This window comes from Stenella coeruleoalba (assembly GCF_951394435.1).
Source record: "Stenella coeruleoalba genome assembly, chromosome: 20".
Taxonomy (NCBI): Eukaryota; Metazoa; Chordata; class Mammalia; order Artiodactyla; family Delphinidae; genus Stenella; species Stenella coeruleoalba.
The window spans coordinates 19,620,319-19,647,670 of NC_137166.1; the positions used below are offsets into that span (position 1 = coordinate 19,620,319).

Here is a 27,352-nt window from a genome sequence, read left to right on the forward strand (position 1 = left end):
TTCTGTGTATTCAAAATCTCATTAAAGACTAATAGAACTCTGTGAAGGAGGCTCATTTATCCCCATTGCACAGAGGAACAAACTGAGGATATGAGCGGTAAAGAGCAGATCTCACAACCAGTAAGTGGTTAAAATCTAAATCTGCCTGATTCCAAAGCTCGAGTTCCCCACAGCTACTGCGTACATATTCTCGGACTGGCGGACTAGAGGGGCTGGTGCACTGGGGAGGACTAGGTTACCAGCCCGGAGTCTGAGCTTTGGCCGCACACGCCTGGCGTACAGGCGACGCGTGCGCAGTGCAGTGGCGGCGCCCCCTGCGGGCAGCGCGCAGGAGGCAGCTGCAGCGAAGGGAGCTTAGTGCGCCTGCGCGCTCGTGGAGGTGGTGGCTGTTCTCGGTAGTGGCCCGGCGGTTCTCCGCGCGGCGGGCGCGGCCATGGCGCAGCCGGGAAAGCTGCTTAAGGAGCAGAAGTACGACCGGCAGCTGAGGTGAGCCAGGGCTCACCGAGTCGGGCGAGCCAGCGGGTTCCTCTGCGTCCGGGCCGGGGCTAAGCGGGCGGGCGGCGTGGTTGGGCCTCCCTCAGGCCTCCCACCGGGCTGGGCCGGGCCGTGCAGCCGGCGCTCAGGGTTCCGGCCTGGGGCCGGCGGTGCTTCTCGAGGGCCGGGACTCGCCTTCCCCGAGGGGCGCGCCCGCCCGCTCGCCACGCTGTGTGCAGGTCGAGGTGCACCGTCCCAGCGTCAGCCGGGTCATCGGGGCAGCTGCCAGTTCCACCTCGCTGTGCTCAGGCTTCTCGTTTTGCAGAATGAGGGGATCGGGAATACCCCATCTCGGCCGCAGAGAGCAGCACCGAGTCTTAGGTATTGTTCTAAGCCGGAGCTGTCCACTAGAAATATAATGCTAGTCTCATGTAAACCACCTGTGTAGTTATATATATTTTTTGGTAGCCACATTAAGAAAGGAAAAATAAACAGGTGAAAATAATTTTAATAATGCATTTTATTTTATTTAACCCAATATATCCAAATTATTACCATTTTAATGCATAATCAGTATAAAAAGTTATTCGAGATATTTAACATTTTTTTCCATTCTGTCCTTGAAATCCAGCGCTTTACACTTATAGCACATCTCAGTTTGGACTAGCTTTATTCATTAGCCACATGTGGCTAATGGCTACCTTAATGGACACTGCAGGTCTAAGCCATCGGGCTGGTTCTTGACTACTTCCTCTCCCATGCCTTTTCTCCTAACACTCCCCATTCCTTATTTATTGATCATCTTCTGTGTGTTAAGGCAGCAGAAGTAACACAGATGTTTGGCCCGCTTCCTTTCTGGAGCCCCCAAGCCAGAAGTTACAGTGTGTCCCTAAGGACTGGAACCCATTTGTACTTATAGCTTAGTGCTGTGTTAGGGGCTTTATGCACTCAATTCGGAGACCAGCCTTGAAGGTAGATATTCTCTCTGCTTTATAGATGGGGAAACTGAGTCTTAGAAAAGTTCTGTAACCTGCCCAGTTTCCCATGTATTTGAACCAAGTTGTAAACTCAGGTCCTTCTGGCTTTTTCAGAGCTGGTACTATCTGCTCCTGAGCTTCTGGGGAAAGAAGCAAGGTGGCAGAGCCCTTGTAACCAACTTGTGTCCTCTTGTAAATTCTTGGAGATCCTTGTGTTTTGAATGCAGATGTAACCATACATGACAGAGCTGAGAAGATATTTTAGATTACTAAGTAACTGTGACAAAAAAGCATTTTTGCTGAGTCCAGTCCATTTAAGGACCAAACTTTACCTTTCACCGTGAGAACTGTTTATTGGCTTTGAAGTGTCAGAGGGAAGCGGTTACAAGCAAAGCAGCAAAGCTGTTGAGCCAGCTAGCAGTCAGCAGGCCCTGCTTTCCTTAGGCCAGCAAGAGAATAGAGAGGATTGATTTCTTGTTTGGGCCGTTTCTTGAAATATATTACCTAGAGATGCACCAGTATTCTTTTAGGCTTACTTTCCAACTACCCGGGTATCCATCAACCAAATATGTCAGGTGTCTTCTGTATGCCCTACTTTCACAGAAAAAACAGACATTTCCAGTCTGTCTGGTTCTTCTAGGCTATTCCTCCATGCATTTGACAGTTATTCAGTGATCACTTATCCTGGGCAGAGCACTGTATCGGGCATTGGGGTTCCAGTGGTGAACAGTGGGAGTGGTCTGGACCCTTATGGAGCTTAGAGTGGAATGGAGAGATGGGTGTTCAGCAAATAAAACACCAAATGAGGGCTTCCCTGGTGGCGCAGTGGTTAAGAATCTGCCTGCCAATGCAGGGGACACGGGTTCGATCCCTGGTCTGGGAAGATCCCACATGCTGCGGAGTAACTAAGCCCGTGCGCCACAACTACTGAGCCTGCGCTCTGGAGCCCACGAGCCACAACTACCGAAGCCTGCGCGCCTAGAGCCCGTGCTCCGCAGCAAGAGAAGCCACCGCACCGCAACGAAGAGTAGCCCCAGCTACTGCAACTAGAGAAAGCCCAGGCACGGCCACGAAGACCAAGCACAGCCAAAAATAAATAAATAAAATAAATTAATTAAAGAAAAAAACCCGAAATGAGGCAGTTACAGTTGTGATATGCTCTGGAAGACATATGGGCTACATAAAAAGAGGGAATCTGCTTTAGATCAGGTGACAGGGAAAGCACCTTAAAGTCTATCAGTCCTCCAGGCTATGAAACTTTTCTAATGACTTGGGCTCCCCCTATACTAGTTCCTATACTGACAAGAAAAGATACATTAGTTAATAGGCTTTCTGGGCGAAGGTAACCAGGTTGGATCAGCTGTCATGATGCTTATTTGATCATGTACCTTGCCATGTTGATGATATGCTGGTGTGACAGGATATAACATATATTTCAGGTTATAACATATATTTCTAATCCTTATTACATCTTTCTGTTTTTTAATATATGCATTTATTAATCATGCTATTAGAATGTTCATTGGGAATTACATTTTAAAGCACTCTTATTGAAGTCAGTGTGAAGGCTTTTCAGATGATAATTCAATTTTCTTGGTAAATCTTTTCTCACTCTTGGCAGACGTCATGGTGATAAGTCCTATGTCAAGATCTTAAATATTCTGGATCCCTATAACTTAAGGAGAAATGAAATAGAGAATAATAGGTTTTAAATCTAAGGTACTTCTTGGGACTTTCCTGGCGGTCCAGTGGTTAAGATTCCACACTTCCACTGCAGGGGGCGCAGGTTCAATCCCTGGGAGGAGAACCAAGATCCCACATGGCCCACATGCCACGTGACACGGCCAAAAAAAAGAATAATAATAATAAATAAATCTAAGGTTCTTCTCTAATGTTAATGACTACAAAGACTTTCTGTTCTGTAAGTTATCTGGCTTCAAAAGAATAATGGACTAGGAGCTGGAAGACCAAATTTTTAGTTCTGATTTAACCCCCCCTTTAACCATGCCAGTCATCAACCTGTTTGAGTCTCAGGTTAGTCAGCTATATAATCCCCGTAACACCTCCTGCTGTTCCTGTCTCGCATATTTGCCGTGGTTGTCACATCAGTTATTCTATACGAGAACACTTTAAAGATCAAAGATCATGATTCAAATAAAGTTGTGTTTTCATGAAAGCTTTGAAAACGTTAAATTTGTGTGTTCTTTTGTAGGTTGTGGGGTGATCATGGGCAAGAGGCTTTAGAATCTGCTCATGTTTGCCTAATAAATGCAACAGCTACAGGAACTGAAATTCTTAAAAACTTGGTACTACCAGGTATTATACTTTTGTTGTTGTAGATTTACTTCTTTAAGGTTTTGAGCTAGAAATATATATTCTTGACTGACTCTTGTTTTGTCTCCCAGGTATTGGTTCATTTACGATTATTGATGGAAATCAGGTCAGCGGAGAAGATGCTGGAAATAAGTATGTTCTATTCTTTTCAAATACCTGCATGTTAGGGAAGGCAGTGCCTTGTCATGGGAGAGCAAGGCCTGAATTCCAGCTTCAACTCCTCAATCAGGGTGACTTAACTTCCAGGTGGAAATAGTCCCTATGCTTAGGATCATGGCAAGGATGAAGTGAGTTAATATAGGTAAAGTGCTAGCACAGTGTCTGGCAAATAGGCCTTTAGTAAAAGATACCCATCATTACTGTCTTTATTGTTGTTATTAATGAAAAAGGGTAGTCATTATTACTTTATTTGTGAAATCTGGATCCTTCCTGAGTCCTTATATTGATTCCTAGATGTTAGTATATAATTAACAATAATTGTATTTTCGGATTATAAGATAGTAAAAGCTACCTTTTGTTTGTGGTGTCTTCTAAGCTTAGTCCAGGTATATCTCTTTCTACACTACACTGTCTGTAAAAATGCTGTTCGTTTTTTTTAAATAAATTTATTTATTTAATTTATTTTATTTTTTTGGCTGTATTGGGTCTTCGTTACCGTGCACAGATTTTCTCTAGTTGCGGCGAGCAGGCATTACTCTTTGTTGCGGTGTGCAGGCTTCTCATTGCGGTGGCTTCTCTGGTTGCGCAGCACGGGCTCTAGGTGCGTGGGCTTCACTAGTTGCAGCACGCGGGCTCTAGAGTGCAGGCTTACCAGTTGTGGTGCACGGGCTTAGTTGCTCTGCGGCATGTGGGATCTTCCCAGGCCAGGGCTCAAACCCGTGTCCCCTGCATTGGCAGGTGGATTCTTAACCACTGTGCCACCAGGGAAGCCCTAAAAATGCTGTTTTAAAGATGGCCTGCATATCATTCTTTAAAGATGATCATATTTAGGCTTTCAGAGCATTCCCCAATTTGGATTTCATGCTTGCCTTTTCAGGGACTTGGAGTCTGGGGTCTCTCATTATATTTGTCAGTAAACAACAACAATGAGTAAATAGAAGGGAAATCAGAATTTGGTTCACATTGAGCTTTGTTATCTTTTCTCTGGGTGGTAATACAAGTTTCACTACCACAACACCCTTTTATTGGTATCTATAAAGAAAAAGTTCTTTTATCTTTGCTTGCTTGGTTGGTTAGAACAGAATGAGGTTTCTTTCTCTTGTGGAGCTGCTGAGCTTGTGCTCCAAGGGTACCCTGACTCTGATCAGCAGACTCAGATCTGGACCTTGGGGCACAACAAGGGTATGTGTGGGAGGAAGCCTGAATAAATCTGTTATAGTTACCTGCAAAAGCAGACTATTCAATGCAGCATTTCCCAAGTGTGGTCAGTAGCTGTTAAATGGGCAAATGGATTCCATGGTCAAATGAGTTTGGGAAATGGGTCAAATGAAACTAAACATTTCTTTAGTGTAAGACTTCAACATCATGCGTATTACATATATTATGAATTTCCAAGAGAGAATATAACATATGTTGTTTCCCAAACTTTTTAAAGCCCGGGAACCCTTTTCTCAGAGCATTTTGTGAAATTCATGTTCTGTGGTACATACTTTGGGTAACATTGATTTATTAGCCTGTCTTTGGTTACAAGTTTCATCCAGCTTTCTTCCTCCAGGAAGGCTGTTACAGTCTGAAATTAAAATATAGTTTGTTTTAAACTGTGAATGAAATGCACCTGGTATTACAAATAACCTTTCCTTTATAGTCAGAGAAGCCATTAAATTTGTTTTTATTCTGTTTTAGTTTTTTCCTTCAGAGAAGCAGTATTGGCAAGGTAAAAAATCAGTTTGTTATAGAATATAGTTGTATTTGAACATCTAGTGATGCCACTGTGTTTCGATTGTTTGAAAAGCTTTACTTTAAAAGAGCTTACTATTCCTCTGAGAAAAAAGCTAATTATCTCATTTTTTTTCTGATCTCGTAAATCTTTATATGCTTGGTAGTTTAAGAACTTAGAAGTACTATTCGTGTTTTTATTATCCTGTATTAAAGTTAAATATTCAGTGATGTTAATGTTCAGAGGTTGGAGTATTTTGGTTAAGAAGATTTTTTTTTACCAAGAGTTAGTCAGAATGTGTCTTAGTTTTGTATTTCATATTAAAAATCTTACAAAACCATATGGGTCAACTTAGTGTAGTATTCTGAATAGAAATGACTGTTTCTTTAATGACTGACGTCTCATGTGCAGGACTGTAAATGTGGGAGGTTAGAGTAAGTCTCAACTTGACTCAGAATCTCCCTACCTGCTCCCCAGGGTTTTCTGGTCATTTGCCTAATCAGAAAAGTAGAGTGCAAGTCATGTAAGCATTTAAGAATTCTGAATAATGATGGTTTAGCTCTGTTTTAAGTAATACTCTGGTTTAGTCCCAGTTTAAACACAATATGTAAAGCAGAGTTGTCATATCTGTGCATGGAATTTGGGTTGTTTTACAGTGTTTTTGCCTGATCTGTAAATTAAGGGGTTAATTTTAACCAAATTTTTTTCTAATTCAAGTAAAATGTTTTGTTTTTAAAAAGAACCGAGCTCAAGCCGCCATGGAATTCTTACAAGAATTAAATAACGATGTCTCTGGGAATTTTGTGGAAGAGGTATATATATATATGTATATATATACACATTATTATTTCTGGTCAGAAATTTAATTTTTTAGTAATTCAGAGCCCTAGGAATTTAGAATTTTGAATCTTTGTATATTTATGTTGAGAGTTGAATTATTTTAACATTGGAGTCTAGCATTTACCTCACTTGTTCTAAAGTAGCTTAACTGTTTCTGTCATCTTTAATATGATTGTCAAATTGTTGGATTTTCTTTCCCCTGTCCTATTTAGAGTCCAGAAAACCTTCTAGACAATGATCCTTCATTTTTCTGTAGGTTTACCATTGTGGTTGCAACTCAGCTTCCTGAAAGGTAAATTTTTAAGTTAATTTGTTTTTATTTTAATCTCTTATTAGATTTGCATAGTTTTGTTTTCACTGCAGAGTTTGTGGTCCTTAAAATTCTTAAACTCCATAGAAATCTTTAATTAGAAGTGCTTATAGATCTCCAGCACTAAAAAGATAGGGAAGAGAAAAATACTGAGATGTGAAACTTTAAAAAAAATATATTTAGAACAGTTAAATTGAACATTGGTTATTTTTTTAGTGAAAAAAAAAAACTAGTTAGAATTAACTATAGGGAGTGCTTGGCGCTGTATACAAAGGTTTTATAAATATTTTCTTCTTTATTATGGAAATGTTTAGGAGATGTCTTTCAGTAGCATTCTCCCTAATACAAAGGACTAGGTTTTCATATCTCTCTAGTCTATACTTTCTTTGAGACTGCAACCTTGTGGAATTTCTTGCTTTTCAGCATATGTTTATGTAAATATGCTGTTTATGTAAATTCGATAGATATACCTTTGCATTTATTATTTAGTAAGAAAGTTGCTTTATTTTAAAGCATTTTCACATTTGGCATGTTTCCATTTGCTTATGTTCTTATCTTTTGTGCCTTCTTTTACAGTACATTACTACGTTTAGCAGATGTCCTCTGGAGTTCCCAAATCCCTCTTTTGATCTGTAGGACATATGGACTAGTTGGTTATATGAGGATCATTATAAAAGAACATCCAGGTAAAATTGTTGCACATATGGGGCTTCCTATTGGTTGCTTTAGCTATAATTTTAGGAACTTGACAATTTAGAAAGTCAATTTTAAATCACAGAGTAAATTTGTAGCAGCTCAACTCTGGTTACACGTTCAAAGTGGCAGTCAGAATCAGTAGGCTTTAATCTTTGTATTTCCTTTACTTAGCATTATAGAAGGATACAAAGCAGGAGATACAACAGGTGCAGCTGCTTCATCTTATTAGGAGGCCCAGCAGCTATGCAAATACCTAGCTTTTTTTGCCTCCTAACCTACATAGGGCATGTATGTCTGGCACAGGTAAGAGCCAAGGTATGTGGGTTACACTGACACAGAAAGGATATGCCACCTTTTCCCCCACCAGTATTCTATTCCATTCTCATACAGGCATTAGGCTTCCCCAGTTCAGGTGTAATTGCACACAGCAAGCAAGGCATTTACCTAACTACTATTCCAAGGAAACAGTGTTTATAGGAGACTGAACTCATCCATAGGCAGGCTTGCATCAGTTCAAGTCCCTTTATTTAGAAAATTTTAATCTTAAATCATCATATAAAGTTTTCGTTCAGTACTCCTGCATTGCTCTGAGCCAGGTACTCTGCTAGTGTAATGACAGTCATTGGCATTGGTAGCATCTGCCTGGGCAGCTAAGGAGTGGCTTTTGAGGATAAGTTTTTGGCAGTGGTGCTGGGTCATTTAGGAGTTGTAAGTAGGAAAGTGACAAGGCAAACATTTTGTTTTAAACCGGTCACTCTGAAACCCGGTGGAGAATGAATGGATTTGAAGGGGTAAAGATTGGAGACAAGGGTTGCTTTTAGGAGATTTTCAGTGGTCTAGGTGAGAGAAAGAGAGAGACAGAGAGAGAGCCCCTGACTGAGGGCAGATGTTATAAGGATAGGGAAGAGGGGGTAGATGGTAATGAAGGTTAACATTGCTAGCTGTGTGCCTGCCTTTATGTGGATTATTTCATTTAATCTTTCCAACATCCTTGTAAGGCTGATACTGTTTTATCTGCTTTTTACAGATAAGGATGCTGAGGCATAGAGAGATTAAGCTATTTGCCTAAGGTCACACAGCTAGCAAGTGACAGAATGGAGCCTAGCTCTAAACACTCACTGAAACTACACACTTTCCCACGCTCCCCTATGTGGAGAGCTGTGTATGACGTGACATCAGGATGTGGGGAGGGACTGATACTGGGCCAAGGAAGCTCGAAGTCAGGGAAGACCATCACATTTCTAGGGAAGAGGTCTAGGTGGATGGTGATGCTGTCTGTTGAAGACCACAGGCGGAGGAAGGGTAGGTTGTTGGGTGCTATCGGAGCGCAAATTTTACCTATTTTGATCTTTTCCAATTGTAATAAGAAAATTCTTCACTAAAGGAATCTTGGTTTTACTTTTATTAAAACTATAGTCCAAAAAAAAAAAAACTATAGTTCACTTAAAATTTGTGCATTTAGTAAAATACAAATTTATATATATATGTAAATTTAACTCAATAATGAACAAAACAATGAGAAAAACCTGTAGGCCCTATGCCCATTTAAAAATTACAGATTTCCGGGCTTCCCTGGTGGCGCAGTGGTTGAGAGTCCACCTGCCGGTGCAGGGGACACGGGTTCGTGCCCTGGTCCGGGAAGATCCCACATGCCGCGGAGCGGCTGGGCCTGTGAGCCATGGCCGCTGAGCCTGCGCGTCCAGAGCCTGTGCTCCGCAACGGGAGAGGCCACAACAGTGAGAGGCCCGCGTAGCACACACACACAAAAAAAATTACAGATTTCCTAAGTTCCTATAATGTATGTACTGCCAGCAGTATTGCTAAAGAAGTAAGTTTATCTTTTGGGATTATTTGTTTCACAGTAATAGAATCTCATCCAGATAATGCATTAGAGGATCTACGACTGGATAAGCCATTTCCTGAACTGAGAGAACATTTTCAGTCTTATGATTTGGATCATATGGAAAAAAAGGTTGGTAGTGTGTGTGACCTTCCATTTATAGGTATACTTAAAACTTTGTTTTTAACCTAAGGTTTTTGAATTACAAAGTGAGGAAATACTATAAACCTCCATAGTCCTGTCATCCAGGTCACATAGTAACAACATTGTACCTAATTTGTTTTGAATAAATCTATCTTTCCCCAAAATTTAAAAACTTTTTTATTGAAGAAAAGTACATTAACTGAACATATGTGTAATCAACACCCAGATCAAGAAATTGGACATTAACATATCCCAGAAGCCCTCTTCATGGCTCTTTCCTAAACAAATAGATGTCCTTTTTAAAACAGTTTGAATTTGGGGTGGTGTTTGTTGAAATTGACTCCTCTTAAAACTTATTTTTAGTGTTTGAGAATTACCAAGGCAACTGCATATTTCATTATAGAAATAATGATATTTATAACAGGCCATGTAATTTAAGGCACACACACACACACACACACACACACACACACACACACACACACACACACTTTTTTCCCCCTGACTACCCATTAATTAAATGCAGGTATTTGGTTCATCAGAAAACACAGAAAGGATCCCTTTTCCTTAGTCTAGGATTGGTATCTGAAATCAGGATACTTGAGCTTTATTTTTGGGTGGCAGTCCCTGAGACAGTTTTCTTAATGGTAGAATGGGGACAATCATAGTATATACCTGCCTTATTAGAATTAAATTGGACACTGCCTTCAAAATCTTTGTAAAGCAGTTTTTGTTAACCCAGTTCATTTTCCTTCGTTCATTATTCCACATATACTGAGAGATGTAAACATTGTTGAATAATTGAATTTAATAAATATCGTTGAATTTGTTGAAAATGATGTGGTATAGTGAAAAATAAATGTTAACTAATACTGATATTTCCTTTGATTCTTTTATTTTTAGGACCATAGCCACACTCCATGGATTGTGATCATAGCTAAATATTTAGCACAGTGGTATAGTGAAGTATGTCCTTTCTTGAAAAGAGAAATTCCATATATGACTGTATTTTTTCAGTTTATTATAAAGAATTTCATTGGAGGGGGTGGGACATTGATTTTTTTTCCTTATGTGGTTATAGGGCAGCTGATTTAAACTGCTAGTTTAAATCTAGCAGTTTCTCTTTTGATACTGACATTTTTATTAACAAAATGAAATTTGAACAAATGTCATTCTGAAACTGGCAGTGGGGAATGAATGTAGAGAAATGGCCCACAGTTTCTGTTTTCTATCAAGTCAGCTGATTTCACCAAGGTATAGATTTGCTGATGAAATCTCATATGGGTAGGGGGAAACTGGACTTTCAGTTTCCATATTTTGAGTTTTTACAACTAGATTAAAATTTTTTTAACCCAATTTAGACAAATGGACGAATACCTAAAACGTATAAAGAAAAAGAAGACTTCAGAGATTTGATTAGACAAGGTAATATGGGATGTGATTAAATGTATAAAGTTGGAAAAGCATATTGCTTGAAGCTAATGTTTATTGAATTTCTGTCAACACCTTTGTCAGATGATGCCATCATGAGATTTTTTTTTTTTAATTTGTTTATTTTTGGCTGCATTGGTTCTTCGTTGCTGCACATGGGCTTTCTTTACTTGCAGTGAGCGGGGGCTACTCTTTGGTTCGGTGCACGGGCTTCTCATTGCGGTGGCTTCTCTTGTTGAGGAGCACGGGCTCTAGGCGCGCGGGCTCTAGGCGCGTGGGCTTCAGTAGTTGTGGCTCGTGGGCTCTAGAGTGCAGGCTCAGTAGTTTTGGCGCACGGGCTTAGTTGCTTCGCGGCATGTGGGATCTTCCTGAACCAGGGCTTGAACTGGTGTCCGCTGCATTGGCAGGCGGATTCTTAACCACTGTGCCACCAGGGAAGCCCCCATCATGAGCTTTTATTTTATTTTCCTCGGGAGGTTAAGGAGCCACTCCTTGTGTAGTTTTAAGAATGACCAGTGGGCTTCCCTGGTGGCGCAGTGGTTGAGAGTCCGCCTGCCGATGCAGGGGACACGGGTTCGTGCCCCGGTCTGGGAAGATCCCACATGCCACGGTGCAGCTAGGCCTGTGAGCCATGGCCGCTGAGCCTGCGCGTCGGGAGCCTGTGCTCTACAACGGGAGAGGCCACAACAGTGAGAGGCCCGCGTACCGCAAAAAAAAAAAAAAAAAAAGAATGACTAGTGATTAGCCATATTTCTTCTTAAGGTTCAGTATCCAGTCCTCCCTTCAGAATCTGACAAGGTTATCTCCATAATGCTGGGGGGAGAGAAAGAGTGAAAAGAAAAGGGCTGTCGTTTGCTAATCAATTTCTATTTTAATAGGAATTCTAAAGAATGAAAATGGGGCTCCGGAAGATGAAGAGAATTTTGAAGAAGCTATTAAAAATGTGAACACAGCACTAAATACAACTCAGGTATTAAGAGCTGATGAGGTATTCACAAATGAAAGGTGTTTTCTGAAGTCCTCATACGTGAAATAGTTGATTTTAATTTTAATTTAATATTTCTCAAACTGTAGAGTTGGTTAGAAGTTAATGTCTATAATACAGCTTGAATATTCTTTTAATAAGATTCTGTATTGTCCTTGTTAAAATGGATCTCAGTGCTTCAGCATATAATTTGATACAGTGATTTATATAAATTAATTGTTTGAAGTACATGATTTGTGAATAATAAGTGTTTTGGGGTAGGAATTATATAATGAAGGTGGTATTTTGCTGGTCCAAAATAGTGTTGCCTGAAAAGTTAAATCTTACCCTGCTTTGCTTTTGACAGTAATTATTTGGATATATAGGAAGATGTTCTTAATGACATTGTATACCTTAAAAATTACTTGGAGGATAACCTAGTTTAGATGCCCTTTGTTTTGTTGTTGTTTTGTTTTTGAATTCTGGCCAGTGAGTTCTTTGGGGAACTTTGGAATAATACAACTGGTAGTGTAAGTTAGAATTTTCTTATAATTTTTTTAATCCTTTTTTTTTTTTTTAATCTTTTTTTTGGCTGCACCACACAGATTGTGGGATCTTAGTTCCCTGACAGGGATTGAACCTGGGCCCTCAGCAGTGAGGGCCTAACAGTTAGCAGTGTGGAATCCTAACCACTGGACCACCAGGGAATTCCCAGAATTTTCTTATAATTTAAAACAGGAAAAAATGCTACCTTTCAAGTTAGGAAAGCACTCAAGGTGTCATTACATACTTTTTGGAGACAATGAGGTAGTGTTGCTGAGTGATTAAAAGTGTGTGCTCTGTGAATCACACAGTTTTCTGGGGTAATGAAAATTTTCTGTGTCTCAGTTGGGGTGATGGTTAGAAGTATGTGTATAGTTATCAAAAATCATTGAATTTTACATTTAAGATTTGTACATTTGGGGCTTCCCTGGTGACGCAGTGATTGAGAGTCCGCCTGCTGATGCAGGGGACATGGGTTCATGTCCCGGTCCAGGAAGATCCCACATGCCGCGGATCAGCTAGGCCCGTAAGCCATGGCCGCTGAGCCTGCGCATCCGGAGCCTGTGCTCCGCAACGGGAGAGGCCACAACAGTGAGAGGCCCGTGTACCGCAAAAAACAAAAACAAAAACAGAAACAAAAAAAACTAAAAGCTGGTTCTTTGAAAAGATAAACAAAATTGATAAAACTTTAGCCAGACTCATCAAGGAAAAAAGGGAGGACTCAAATCAATAAAATTAGAAATGAAAAAGAAGTTATAATGGACACAACAAAAATACAAAAAAACAGTGAGAGGCCCACGTACCACAAAAAAAAAAAAAAAAAACCCAAAACAAAAAAGATTTGTACATTTTGCTGAATGTAAAATTTACCCCAATTAAAAAAAACAAGGTTCTCATGGTTGGGGGACAGTGAACTAAGCAAACAGACAAATGTACCAGGTGCTGTGAACAAAATTAGAGTAGAACAAAGGGGTAGAGTATGATGGAGAGGAGGTCTGGGATCAGGAGGGGCCAGGGAGACTCTCAAAGAGATGTGTTTAAGCAGAAGCCTAAGTGAAGTGTCATGCAGAGGTCTGGAGGAAGAACTTTTCAGGCCAAGGAAGCACATGTGCAAAGGCCCAGAAGTGGGATGATGCTTGGCATTTGTTCAAGGATCAGTATGAAAGCCACTGTGATTGGAATGAAGTAAACAAAGGGGAAAGAGGTGGGAGGGATTTAAGTTTGGAGAGGCAGAAAGGGCCTGATCATAAAGGCACTGCAGGCCACTAAAGTGTTTTGAGCAGGGGAATGGAGTGACCTGATTTATATTTCTAAAAAACTTATTCTGGCTCTTGTGAGGTCAAAAGACTGTAGGGGACTGGGAGTGGAAGCAGAGAGAGCAGTTAGGAATTACCAGTAAGAAAGTTCTATTTTCCACACAACAGTAGAATCAAAGCCTAAGAAATCTATAGTTTTTATTAATGTATGATGTTCTTGCTAGCATTAAACGTCCTTAATTTAACTACCTTATTTCTGTCAGAGTGGTTGTCTCTTTCAGCAGTCACTAATTAGGGTGTAAGGGTTTCAGATTTTTGACAAGATGGAAAAACATGAAGGACTACAAATCTAGCTTGGTATTAATGTCTGTTATCTTTGTTCTGTCTTCAAATATGACTATAAAAAGATTTACTTAGACTCCTTCTTTACTCTATTTATGATGTAAGAGAATAGGTCAGTCTTTAATGCTAACAGCAGTGGGCAGGAGGGGACTTTCTTCCATTCGCTCTTTCGCCAATAAATCCATCTGGTGGTGATTCTGAATAAAAGTCTAAGTTTGTATTTGAACTTGTTTGGAAAATTGCAGTGGAAGTTAAAGTGGGCAGTGAAAATAAAAGTGAACTTATATTAATTCTTATTATAAGTAAATGTTTCCTGTTCCTTTGTTAGATCCCAAGCAGTATTGAAGATATATTTAATGATGATCGCTGCATAAATATCACCAAACAGGTAACAATAACAAAAAAAGTAAAAATAATGACACCTTAACCTTTGGGTCAAATTCAGATGTCACTTAATATTAATTTTTTTTGCTTCTTTTAGACTCCGACATTTTGGATTTTAGCTCGTGCCTTAAAGGAATTTGTGGCCAAAGAGGGTCAAGGAAGTTTACCTGTTCGAGGCACAATTCCTGATATGATTGCAGATTCAGGCAAATATATAAAACTGCAAAATGTGTAAGTCACCTGTTTTCAAACTGTGTAGTAGAAAAATCAATCTGTTTATATTAGAGATGAACATATTTTATCAGTCTACCAGAAATCAGAAATCAAATGGAAACCTGTTATAATCTTATCACTTTAAAAATAATCTAAGAGACTTCCCTAGGGGTGTAGTGGTTAAGAATCCCCCTGCCAATGCGGGGACACAGGTTCTATCCCTGGTCCGGGAAGATTCCACATGCCGCAGAGTAACTAAGCCCGTGCGCCACAACTACTGAGCCTGTGCTCTAGAGCCTGCGAACCACAGCTGTGGAAGCCTGCACGCCTAGAGCCCGTGCTCCACAACAAGAGAAGCCACTGCAATGAGAAGCCTGCACACCGCGACAGAGTAGCCCCCGCTCGCCACAGCTAGAGAAAGCCCATGTGCAACAACGAAGACCCAATGCAGCCAAAAATAAATAAATAAATTTATAAAAATAAGCTAAAGAATTTAGGGGGCAGATTTTTAAAATATATATATATATATATATATATATATATATATATATTTTTTTTTTTTTTTTTGGCGGTACATGGGCCTCTCACTGTTGTGGCCTCTCCCGTTGCGGAGCACAGGCTCCGGACGCGCAGGCCCAGCGGCCATGGCTTACGGGCCCAGCCGCTCCACGGCATGTGGGATCTTCCCAGACCGGGGCACGAACCCGTGTCCCCTGCATCGGCAGGCAGACTCTCAACCACTGCGCCACCAGGGAAGCCCATATTTTAATTTTAAGAATAGTTTTAAGTTCACAGCAAAATTGGGCAGAAAGTATAGAGTTCCCATATACCCCCTGAAGGGTCAGATTTTGTTTTTCATATTTCAAGATAAAACCTAACATTTGAGCACTTAACTCTGTGCTGTCAGCTGTTCTATGTATTAACTAATTTAGTATTCACAATAGCCCTATGAGAGAGATACTATTATTGTCCCAGTTTTACAGGTGAGAAAACTAAGACATAGTAGAGGTAATTTTTTCAGGGTCTGACAACTGGGAAATGGCAAAACCAAGATTTGAATCTATGCAACTCACCTCTATACTCTTAACCATGGCCCTATACTCTCTTTTATCTGTAATTTAAAACTTTGAAGTCTTTAGTTTTGATGAATTTTTTGTCATTAATTTTCATAATTTAAAGAGTTCATGACTATAGATAGACACCTGCTATCCAGGTATCACTAGCCTGAACCCAGGTAGATTGTCATAAGGACAGGTCTCAATGGATATTACCCTTGTGTACTTTGGGCATGGTGCTGATGAATCCAGGGCCACTGGCCTTGTTTCTTCAGGGGCCAGATAATGACACACAGAGAAGGTCTCTCTTCCCTAGACAGATTGTGCGCTTCATCTCAGTCATTCTCCTACACATCTTTATTGCCCTAGCCTAAAAGTTCAACTACCTAAAACTTGGGAAAAGTCAGTTGAGGACAAAAGAATTATGACCTCATATCAGAGGTAGTCAGCTTAACACTGATCATCTCTAGAGGGTGAAAATGTAAATAGACTTAAAAGTTTTACATGAATTTGTAGATGGACAGTTTTGAAGTATTTAACTTTCCTTGGACTTGACTTCAAGGAGATTGTGTTCTTTTGCAACATATTTTGTTAGGTCCTCTGTCAGAGAAGCATGGATCATGGATCTCTCTAGAAGGGCAGTTTTTAAGTTAGTATTGAGGGAGCCTAGGTTATTAGTGCAGTCCAAGAATCCATCACCAACCACTAACAGGTGCTGGTAGAATTTCCATGGCATTGTCACATTTGATGTGTTTTCAGATCAGTATTTTTTCATGAAAGGGAAAGACATTTTTTGTTTGATTCATGGTGAGATTTAAATTTGTAATTATTTATTTATTTATTTATATTTGGCTGCGTTGGGTCTTTGTTGCTACGCACGGGCTTTCTCCAGTTGTGCCGAGTGGGGGCTACTCTTTGTTGCGGTGCACCGTTTTCTCATTGCCGTGGCTTCTCTTGTTGCGGAGCATGGGCTCTAGGCACGCGGGCTTCAGTAGTTGTGGCACGTGGGCTCAGTAGCTGTGGCTCATGGGCTCTAGAGCTCAGGCTCAGTAGTTGTGGCACATGGGCTTAGTTGCTCCGCGGCATGTGGGATCTTCCCGGCCCAGGGCTCGAACCCGTGTCCCCTGCACTGGCAGGCAGATTCTTAACCACTGCGCCACCAGGGAAGTCCCCAAATTTGGTAATTTAAATATTCGTTAATAGTAGCTTTTTGTTGTTCTTTTCCAGTTACCGTGAAAAAGCAAAGAAAGATGCTGCTGCTGTGGGTAATCACGTTGCCAAATTGCTTCAGTCTATAGGCCAGGTAAGCTGCCGGGCACACTGCCTTTGATGGACAGTACAGCTCCATATAGGACTGATTGCATCATGTAACTCCAGCCAGAAAAGGCTTAGAGAGAAGGTGTGGCACTGCCTCAAAGCTTCTTTAGAGGTGTCCTCACTTACCTGCTAATGAAAAGGCCTGTCATAGTGATGGGCTTTGTGCTGCACCCTCTGTTAATCTGCTTTTATACTGGAGCAAAATCTGCATTTATCTCTTTACAGGCACCAGAGTCCATTTCAGAGAAAGAATTAAAATTACTCTGTAAGTCACCTTGACTTAATTTCCTTATTTTGTTTGATAAAAATGTGCCATGGGAAATGTTCCCAGCAATTTTAAATGGTTGAAATTAAAAATTTTCCATGGTCTCAGTGGTATTGACATAGGTAATTATTGGGTAAGGTTTTTTTTTCTCATAATAAATGGAGAGGGTATTCTAAGACTGGTCAGAGGTAGAGCATATTTATCTAATGCTAAAAAGACATGAAGATCAATTAATTGAAAATTATCAGTAACACAGTTATTTTCAGCTTACTCATTTTAAATAACTTGGGAAAGTTTTATCTGAAGACTTTGGGTGTGAAGTCTTGAGTCACATGTACATTGACAGTATTGGTTTAAATACTAACTTCGATCAGTGTTAAATGACTGTGATAGAATTAAGAATTTTGCCATCTAGTTTCAGAGTGGCTAGGCTCCCGGGGTCTTCTTGATAACTCCTGAGTAGGCCCAGGGAATTTAAGAGTTAGTTTAAGAGTAATAAAATCTATTTTACATGCCATCTGAGGATTTTTCCCTGTAGCTATGACCCCTAGTTTCTGCAAAAGTCTACATTTTGTGTGTTACCCATCCTTAAAATTATTTATCCAAATTATTCATTTTAAGACTCTTCAACATGTTTGTTTAGGCTTAGTTTCAATGTTTTGTTCCATTACTAATCTTACACCGTGTTTATGCATTAGTGTTTGTGCTACTAGATTATATGATACCAGATTAAAAGCTGGATGTGTTGGGTATTTGAGAGTTTATTATTCTGGTCTCTATTGGAATATGTTTGAAAATTTCCATAATACAAAGTTTTTTTTTTTTTTTTTTTAAAGCCTTACATATTCTCAGAGCACAGTATGTATAACACTCTCCTTCAGTACTGCTTGTCCATAATAATGATAAAAACTACTATTCATTGAGCCCTATCAGGCATTCTGCTTGGTACGTACTATACACAGTTACACTTTTGATCCATAGAACAGCTCAAAGGTAAACAGTATATCTCCATTTCACAAGTGAAAACTGAGGCTCAGAGAAGTGCCATCACCTGTGTAGTCAGTGCTGAACTGGTTGTAATGCCAAGGACATGAATTTAAGATAACTTGTGTTCTGGTGCCATCTCTGCTAACTATTAGAACCTTTTCTTCATACTTCCATGTCTGTGAAGAGGATACACAGAATTTCCTCTTCTTAATTGGTATAGTCATATATCTTAACCATTTACTTCCATAATGTCTTTTCTGTGTTCAGGCAGCAATTCTGCATTTCTTCGAGTGGTGAGATGTCGATCCTTAGCTGAAGAATATGGCTTGCATACAGTTAACAAGGATGAAATTAGTAAGTAATAACCTTTTTTGTTTTAAAGTGAGGTTTTTTTCTTTTTAAAATTTATTTATTTATTTATTTTTGGCTGTGTTGGGTCTTCGTTTCTGTGCGAGGGCTTTCTCTAGTTGCGGCCAGGGGGGGCCAGCCTTCATCGTGGTGCGCGGGCCTCTCACTGTCGCGGCCTCTCTTGTTGCGGAGCACAGGCTCCAGACGCGCAGGCTCAGTAGTTGTGGCTCACGGGCCCAGTTGCTCTGCGGCATGTGGGATCCTCCCAGACCAGGGCTCGAACCCGTGTCCCCTGCATTGGCAGGCAGACTCTCGACCACTGCGCCACCAGGGAAGCCCCAGTAATAACCTTTTGATGCTAGGTTATTAATTAATTCTAAGGATATAAATATTTTGTGTATAACAGAATGTATAGTAGAGTGTATGGTGATAACATAAAGGATAATGTAAATATTTATACTCTAAATTTTATTCTATAAACCTATCCAAGAAGTCATAATTTCAAATATAAAACTTAATATATACATACATAAAATCCTATTTAGGTCACTGAGTAAGTTGTGTGATATGTAGAAGAGCTAAAGTGAGCATACTACTACCATAGTAGAGGTTATGTGACCATAGCTAATAGTCTATAAGACCTTTGGGTTTTATCTCAGTAACGTATCTCCCTTTATTTTATAGTTATTTATCATTTTCTATTTTATTGTCACAAAATATTTAAATTTTATGATAGAATTGCCTTGTATTCTGAAACTTGAGTATATAGTAAATTCAGTCCTTCCTTGTTTTTATGTCATGAATTACACAAATTATACTGAAATTTTTTTCCTTTCAGTTTCCAGCATGGACAATCCAGATAATGAGATAGTATTATACTTAATGTTACGGGCTGTTGATAGATTTCATAAACAACATGGTAGATATCCAGGTAAGAATAGCAATCAAATTATCAAATACAATAAAATCTTGTTTTTTGGCCGCACAGCATGGCTTGTGGGATCTTAGTTCCCTGACCAGGGATTGAACCCAGGCCACAGCAGTGAAAGCTCCAAGTCCTAACCACTGGACCACCAGGGAATTCCCAATAAAATCTTTTTTTTTAAAATTAATTAATTTATTTTTGTCTGCGTTGGGTCTTTGTTGCTGCGCGCAGGCTTTCTCTAGTTGCAGTGAGTGGGAGCTACTTTTCTTGCGGTGTGCGGGCTTCTCATTGCAGTGGCTTGTCTGTGTTGCAGAGCACGGGCTCTAGGCATGCAAGTTTCAGTAGTTGTGGCACATGGCTCAGTAGTTGTGGCATATGGGCTTAGTTGCTCCGCGGCATGTGGGATCTCCCCAGACCAGGGCTTGAACCCATGACCCCTGCATTGGCAGGCAGATTCTTAACCACTGCGCCACCAGGGAAGTCCCCAATAAAATCTTAAATAAATACTTAAATAGAATGAAATCTTAAAGGATTCTTGGGGTGTTTGCAGTAGTGATGCTTGAAGTCACACTGTAAACAATTTACACCTGGTTCGTCTCAGTGAGGAAATACCATTTGTTTTTTAAGTGTAACCAGTTGCAAGTAGTGTTTGATTCAACACAGGGGACTGTTGGTTGATTGCATATAGGATAAAATTTTTTCCTGTCACTTTGTACAGTTTACTTCTAAGACTCACACTGAGTTTGATTTAGTGGAATGAGAAAACCACAAGAAGTATGCCTGTGATTTCTCAGCTCAGAACTCTGAAGATGTTTCTTTGCTCAGTATCTATTTTTTGTTATCTGTTAATGTAGTAATTGGGGAATTGGCATATGCTCAAAGGTCTTCAGTTGCCCAGGGTATCTTTATTAAGATTGTAATTTTAATTGTGCAGGATTATTGCATAGCAGCACATTCTGGGTGTGTCATAAAACCTGTTGCCCAACTGACGTAGTATACCCACTGAGTTATAATCTTCATGAGCAAGCTTACCAGAAAAGGAAAAGGAATAAACACCAAATATGTATTGCTTTATTTGTATTGTTTGCTTAGAATGTATTTTTGGTTATCTCTTGCATAACCAACCATCCCCAAATTTAGTAGTTTAAAACAGTCGATTTTTCTGTCTCATTGCTTTGTGGATGGGCTGGGCTCGGTTAGGCAGTTTTCACTGGGGGAAGGGGATCTCATGGAGTTGCATGACGCCTGGGGCTGGAGTCATCCAAGAAGACATGCTCACTCACGTGTGTGGCACTTTAGTTGGGATATCCGGAACTGCTGTGGGGGAAGCGGGCGGGTGCTGGTCAGGCCTCTCTCTCCACATGGCTACTTGGGGCTTCCTTTTAGCATGGGAGTCCTAGATTTCTTACATAGTGGCTGCCTTCCCCAGAGTTAACATTCCAAAAGACCCAGGTGGAAGGTACAAGGCTTTTTATGACTTGGCCTTGGAAGTCACAGCATCACTTATGTCATGTTCTGTTGGCTTCACAGGGTCACATTAGATTAAGAGCAGAAGGGGGACCACACAGGGCACGAAGAGGTGTTCATGGGGGAGCCATCATGGGAGATTAGCTATTACATAGAGCATAGGCTTTGGAGTTAAACCTAGGTCCAAATCCAAGTTCTATCTATCACTTATTATCTCTTGATCTTGGGTGAGTCACTATTTCCCTCCAAGTCTCAGTTCTCTCAGTATGGAAAGGTGATAATAATAACTACTCTATTAGATTGTAAGGGTTAGATACGTGATGTATGAAAATCACTTAACATACTGCTTAGCTTTTTTTAAGTACTCAATAAAGGGTAGATGCTACTATTTTGAGGAGGAGTGATGATAGGTTTTTTTTTTATTAATTAATTTTTATTTTTGGCTGCATTGGGTCTTCGTTACTGCACACGGGCTTTCTCTAGTTGCGGCAAGTGGGGGCTACTCTTCATTGCGGTGTGCGGGCTTCCCGTTGTGGTGGCTTCTCTTGTTGCAGAGCACGGGCTCTAGGTGTGCAGGCTTCAGTAGTTGTGGCATGCGGGCTTAGTAGTTGTGGCTCGCAGGCTCTAGAGCGCAGGCTCAGTAGTTGTGGCGCACGGGCTTCGTTGCTCCGCGGCATGTGGCATCTTCCCAGACCAGGGCTCAAACCCGTGTCTCCTGCATTGGCAGGTGGATTCTTAACCACTGCGCCACCAGGGAAGTCCCAATGATAGTTTTTAAACTAGAGGGGTTAAAAAATAAACTAGAGGGTTTTAGTAATACCTGGATATTATGGCAATTACATTTTTCCTTCCAGCAGTAATAATAATAATAGCTTACCTTTGGAGACATCATAGTTTCATCATTAAGAACTGCCTGGGCTCATATCACAGTTTTGCTACTTATGAGCTAAGTAACTCGGGCAAATAACTTAATCTGTCTGTGCCTCAGTTTCCTTATCTGTAAAATGAAGATGATAATAGTGCCTACTTCGTAGGGTTGCTGTAAGGATTAAATGAATTAATATTTTAGATGGTGTTTAGAACAATGTCCAGCATCTATTAATGCTCCGTAAGTGTTATCTATTATTATAGTTTTATATATGTCATTTAATCTCCTGGAAATGGGTAGTAAACGCTATAAGTTTTATAAAGGGTATAAATAGGACATTACTTTCTCATTCATTCAGTTCTATCAAATAATTACTGAGCACCACTACGTGTCAGATACTCTTCTAGATACTGGGTAAGGAGCACTGAACAAAGCAGATTTGTCAAACTCAAATTTTTAATAGATTTTAGACGGTTTCTTTGATTGTTACAGGTTTGTGATAGCTGCAAATATTTGTCTCATACTTTCCATTATTTTTGTTCTTAATTCAGTTTTACACCTTAATGTTTTGACTAGAATACCTAAAACTGGATTAAATAAAGGAGATAGCCAATAATTTTGAGTCACATATTTATTTTAATGAAAATTAATTTGCATATATATATTTTAGGGGTATCTAACTATCAAGTTGAAGAAGATATAGGCAAGTTGAAGTCTTGTCTCACTGGCTTCCTTCAGGAATATGGATTATCCATAATAGTGAAAGATGATTATGTCCATGAATTGTGAGTATTTTTTTAGGGAATGCAAGAGACAATACTGTCCTGTCATAAGGCTAATCTATGTTCATGTCTCCATCCTTTCCTGTAGTTGCAGATACGGAGCTGCTGAACCACACACCATTGCTGCATTCTTAGGGGGTGAGTTCCAGAGATGAGAAGACTGTCACCTGTTGTTATATAGTACAGTTATGAAGTTTTGTTTTCCCAGCTGTTATAACTAGGGAGGTCAGTGAAGCACAATGTTAATATTGAGTTTAGATTATTTTGGTACCCCCCAAACTGGTCTCCCTGCTTTCCATCTCTCCCACTGCTGTCCATTTTAAACTCCTGAAGAGTAATTAATCTTTCTAAAGCATAGCTCTGATTGTGTCTCTCACTTAACCCTCTCACCTGGCAGTACACACATATACACTACAGTAGTCCTCGGAAAATAAATCCAGAGTCTTTCATTTGACATTTAAAACATTCTGTGTTGGGCTTCCCTGGTGGCGCAGTGGTTGAGAGTCCGCCTGCCGATGCAGGGGACACGGGTTCGTGCCCTGTTCCGGGAAGATCCCACATGCCGTGGAGCGGCTGGGCCCGTGAGCCATGGCCGCTGAGCCTGCGCGTCTGGAGCCTGTGCTCCGCAACGGGAGAGGCCACAACAGTGAGAGGCCCGCGTACCACAAAAAAAAAAAAAAATTCTGTGTTCTGGTTTTACCCAGCCTTTCTGGCCTTGGTTTTTTCAAGTTACTTGCTTTTCCCCTAGACATGCCCTTTGATTTCCCGCTCCTTGAATCTTTACCCCAATCTGGGCCCATTTGCCTTAAGTTTCCCTCTTGCCTGCATGTCTAAAATCTACCTGTTCTTCAGGACCCAACTCAACAATACCATCTCTTAAATAAAACTCCTTGGAGCCTGGAAGTTTGAGGTCAGGGCCAGCATAGTTGGTTTCTGGTGAGGCCTCTCTTTGTGGCTTGTAGGCAGTCACAATCTTGCTGTGTGCCATAACCTCTTCTTTGTGCAGGAAGGTGAGGAGGCTCTCTGGCGTCTCTTCTTATAAGTATACTAATCCCATCATGAGGGCCCCACCCCCATGACCTCAATTACCTAATTACCTCCCAAAGACTTCAACTCCATCTCCAAATATGGTAACATTGGGGGTTAAGGCTTTAACATATGAATTTTGGGGGACATGCATTCGGTCTATAACATGTGCATTCTATAATCATTCTGCACAAGTCATTTCTTTCAGGTCTTTTTAAAAATATTATCTTCCCTGTGAGGCCATCCCTGATTCATTTAAAACAGTCCCTCCTCTTGCATCATATCCCCCTTCCTTGCTTTTTCTCCTTAGCACTTAGTCACTTGACGTTTTACTTATTTGTAAATTCTCTCTCCCTCACTACTGAAAAGTAAGATCCATGAGGATAAGGATTTTTGTCTTTTGTTCCCTGCTGTATCCCTAGTGCCTAGGACAGTATCTGGTACACAGTAGAGTCTCAAATTTTATTGAATCAGTGAATGTGAAAGCGGAAGCTTCAGATTATAAAAGATGAAAAATTGTTTTCTTGGTCGTTTTTTTTTTTTTTCTGTTGTTTTGTTTTGAATAGTAACTTTAAAACTTGTTACTGTTACTATATACTCAGACTGTTACTGAGTATAGCAGTCTGGGTATCTAATATAGATCCTTTCCAAATTACAGATATTCCTTTACCCTCCCTTTTTAAAAATATTTATTTATTTATTTTTGGCTGCATTGGGTCTTTGTTGCTGCACGCGGGCTTTCTCTAGTTGTGGTGTGCGGGCTTCTCATTGTGGTGGCTTCTCCTGTTGCAGAGCACGGGCTCTAGGCGCCCGGGCTTCTGGAGTGTGGCTCACGCGCTCTGGAGCGCAGGCTCAGTAGTTGTGGCACACGGGCTTCATTGCTCCATGGCATGTGAGATCTTCCTGGACCAGGGGTCAAACCCGTGTCCCCTGCATTGGCAGGCAGGCAGATTCTTAACCACTGCACTACCAGGGAAGCCCCTTTATCCCCTCTTTTTTTTTTTTTTTTTTTTTTGCGGTACGCGGGCCTCACTGTTGTGGCCTCTCCCGTTGCGGAGCACAGGCTCTGGACGTGCAGGCCCAGCAGCCATGGCTCACGGGCCCAGCCGCTCCACAGCATGCAGGATCCTCCCGGACCGGGGCACGAACCCACGTCCCCTGCATCGGCAGGCGGACTCTCAACCACTGCGCCACCAGGGAAACGCCTCCCCCCTTTTTATTATAAAACATGCACAGGGTAAAATTCAAATGCAACAGAAGGGTATCCTTTGAGAATCCTTTCTGCCTATATTTAGCCTTTAAAAAAAGTGCAGTCATCCATACTATTGTTTTGAGTTTTTCTTGCTTAATATATTTTGCCAGTCTTTTTAAACCACCATAATTAAAAATACTTCTTTTAAACTGTGGCATAATATGCCAGGGTGTGAATGTATATAACAAAAGTTTTATTTCCTTTAATAACATAGTTATAAAAAATTGTAGTCCTTTGTTTTGATATGACTCAGTAAGTTATGTCTCTTTTGGATTGCTTTTAAACATCTTTGGTTTTGGAAAGGAAAGGTTTTCTGTACAGAATTGAATATTTTTATAGAACTCTTGAAATTTACCTTTTTCAAAGATTTGCTTTTCTCCTTTTTCCTTGCAGGAGCTGCTGCTCAAGAGGTTATCAAAGTAATCACCAAACAATTTGTAATTTTTAATAATACTTACATTTATAGTGGCATGTCACAAACTTCAGCAACTTTCCAGTTGTAGAATAAGTACCCTATAGTGTGTTAATGATTGAAACTGTAATTGCCTTCAGGTTGTGCTCCAGTCTGTAAAGTTCTGCTAAGGGAGAACTGTTAAGTTGTTTCCTTAATAAACATTTTTCTCATTTGTAATAATGTAGTCTTGTTCTTTGGGGAGCTGAGGTGGAGGGAGGAAGGAAACGGTTTTCTCAGAGAATAAAAGCTATCCATTTCTAACTGAGCTCATTATTTCTGGCTTGCTATTTCAAAGTTACTTAACATAGAAATGTCTTGTATGGACTTCCCTGGTGGTGCAGCGGATAAGAATCCGTCTGCCAATGCAGGGGACATGGGTTCGATCCCTGGTCCAGGAAGATCCCACATGCCGTGGAGCAACTAAGCCCGTGCACCACAACTACTGAGCCTGCACTCTAGAGCTTGTGAGCGACAACTACTGAGCCCGTGTGCCACAACTACTGAAGCCCACGTGCCTAGAGCCTGTGCTCCGCAACAAGAGAAGCCACCGCAATGAGAAGCCCGCACAGCCCGCACACCGCAACGAAGAGTAGCCCCTGCTCACCACAACTAGAGAAAAGCCCACAGACAGCAATGAAGACCCAATGCAGCCAAAAATAAATTAAAAAATTAAAAAAAAAGTTCTTGAGTTACATTAGAAATAGCTTAAAATATTTTTTCTTATAATCTTAATGAATTTAAGGCACGTGCAGATTTTAGCTGTGGACATCTTAATACCGTCACTGTTTGTTAAAATACAATTTAAAAGGGGCTTCCCCCAGGACATGGAAGCAACCAGTGTCCATCAACAGATGAATGGATAAAGAAGATATGGCACATATATAAAATGGAATATTACTCAGCCGTAAAAAGAAATGAAATTGTTATTTGTAGTGAGGTGGATAGACCTAGAGACTGTCATACAGAGCAAAGTAAGTCAGAAAGAGAAACAAATACTGTATGCTAACACATAAATACGGAACCTTAAAAAAAAAGGTTCTGAAGAACCTAGGGGCAGGACAGGAATAAAGATGCAGATGTAGAGAATAAAAATGCAGATGTAGAGCATGGACTTGAGGACACAGGGAGGGGGAAGGGTAAGCTGGGAGGAAGTGAGAGTGGCATAGACATATATACACTACCAAATGTAAAATAGCTAGCTAGTGGGAAGCAGCTGCATAGCACAGGGAGATCAGCTGGTGCTTTGTGTGCACCTAAAGGGATAGGATAGGGAGGGTGGGAGGGAGATGCAAGAGGGAGGGGATATGGGGATATGTTTATACATATAGCTGATTCACTTTGTTTTACAGCAGCAACTAACACAACATTGTAAAGCAATTATACTCCAATAAAGATGTTAAAAAAAAATAAAAGGGGCTTTCCCTGGTGGCACAGTGGTTAAGAATCCACCTGCCAATGAAGGGGACACAGGTTCGAGCCCTGGTCCAGAAAGATCCCACATGCTGCAGAGCAACTAAGCCCGTGTGCCACAAGCTACTGAGCCTGCGCTCTAGAGCCCACAAGCCACAACTACTGAGCCCATGTGCCACAACTTCTGAAGCCTGTGCGCCTAGAACCCGCACTCTGCAACAAGAGAAGCCACTGCAGTGAGAAGCCCACGCACCGCAACGAAGTGTAACCACACTAGAGAGAGCTCGCACATGGCCAAAAATAAAAATAAATTTTAAAAAATTATTTTTAAATACAATTTTAAAAAGACATGTTTCATATGTATAGTTTTATCAGAAAACAAGAACAGGATACAAAGAGGAGGGAAGGTTGTAAAAGATTAATGATGGCAGTGCTTGGGGTTCAGACGGCCTCCTCCCCACGCCTGCGCACACCTACCCGAGGCCACGATGCCGGCCTCAGCGACCCCAGAGCCCGTTCTAACTCCTTCGGGCGAATGCCCCTTTGGGCAAAGAAAGCCCTTTACACAGGGA

General features: G+C 40.7%; 1 protein-coding gene across 1 annotated transcript; it reads left to right on the forward strand.

Moving 5' to 3' along the window:
• Positions 1-374: 374 nt before the first annotated feature.
• NAE1 (NEDD8 activating enzyme E1 subunit 1) lies at positions 375-25,537 on the forward strand. The gene is made up of 20 exons (XM_079908164.1): positions 375-486; positions 3,664-3,767; positions 3,857-3,917; positions 5,628-5,658; positions 6,402-6,473; positions 6,714-6,793; positions 7,388-7,497; positions 9,370-9,479; positions 10,395-10,457; positions 10,853-10,916; positions 11,801-11,892; positions 14,356-14,415; positions 14,509-14,642; positions 16,907-16,982; positions 17,222-17,261; positions 18,516-18,602; positions 19,435-19,527; positions 22,527-22,641; positions 22,727-22,776; positions 25,310-25,537. The coding sequence occupies exons 1-20, from the start codon at positions 434-436 to the stop codon at positions 25,417-25,419; spliced, it is 1,605 nt and encodes a 534-aa protein (XP_079764290.1). The 5' UTR covers positions 375-433; the 3' UTR covers positions 25,420-25,537.
• Positions 25,538-27,352: the final 1,815 nt, after the last annotated feature.

Excerpts from the sequence above, each read along its gene's own strand:
- NAE1 (XM_079908164.1), top strand. The coding sequence starts at position 434 with ATGGCGCAGCCGGGAAAGCTGCTTAAGGAGCAGAAGTACGACCGGCAG. Across the intron at positions 6,794-7,387 it reads GCAACTCAGCTTCCTGAAAG|TACATTACTACGTTTAGCAG; the intron begins GTAAATTTTTAA and ends CTTCTTTTACAG. Across the intron at positions 10,458-10,852 it reads TAGCACAGTGGTATAGTGAA|ACAAATGGACGAATACCTAA; the intron begins GTATGTCCTTTC and ends AACCCAATTTAG.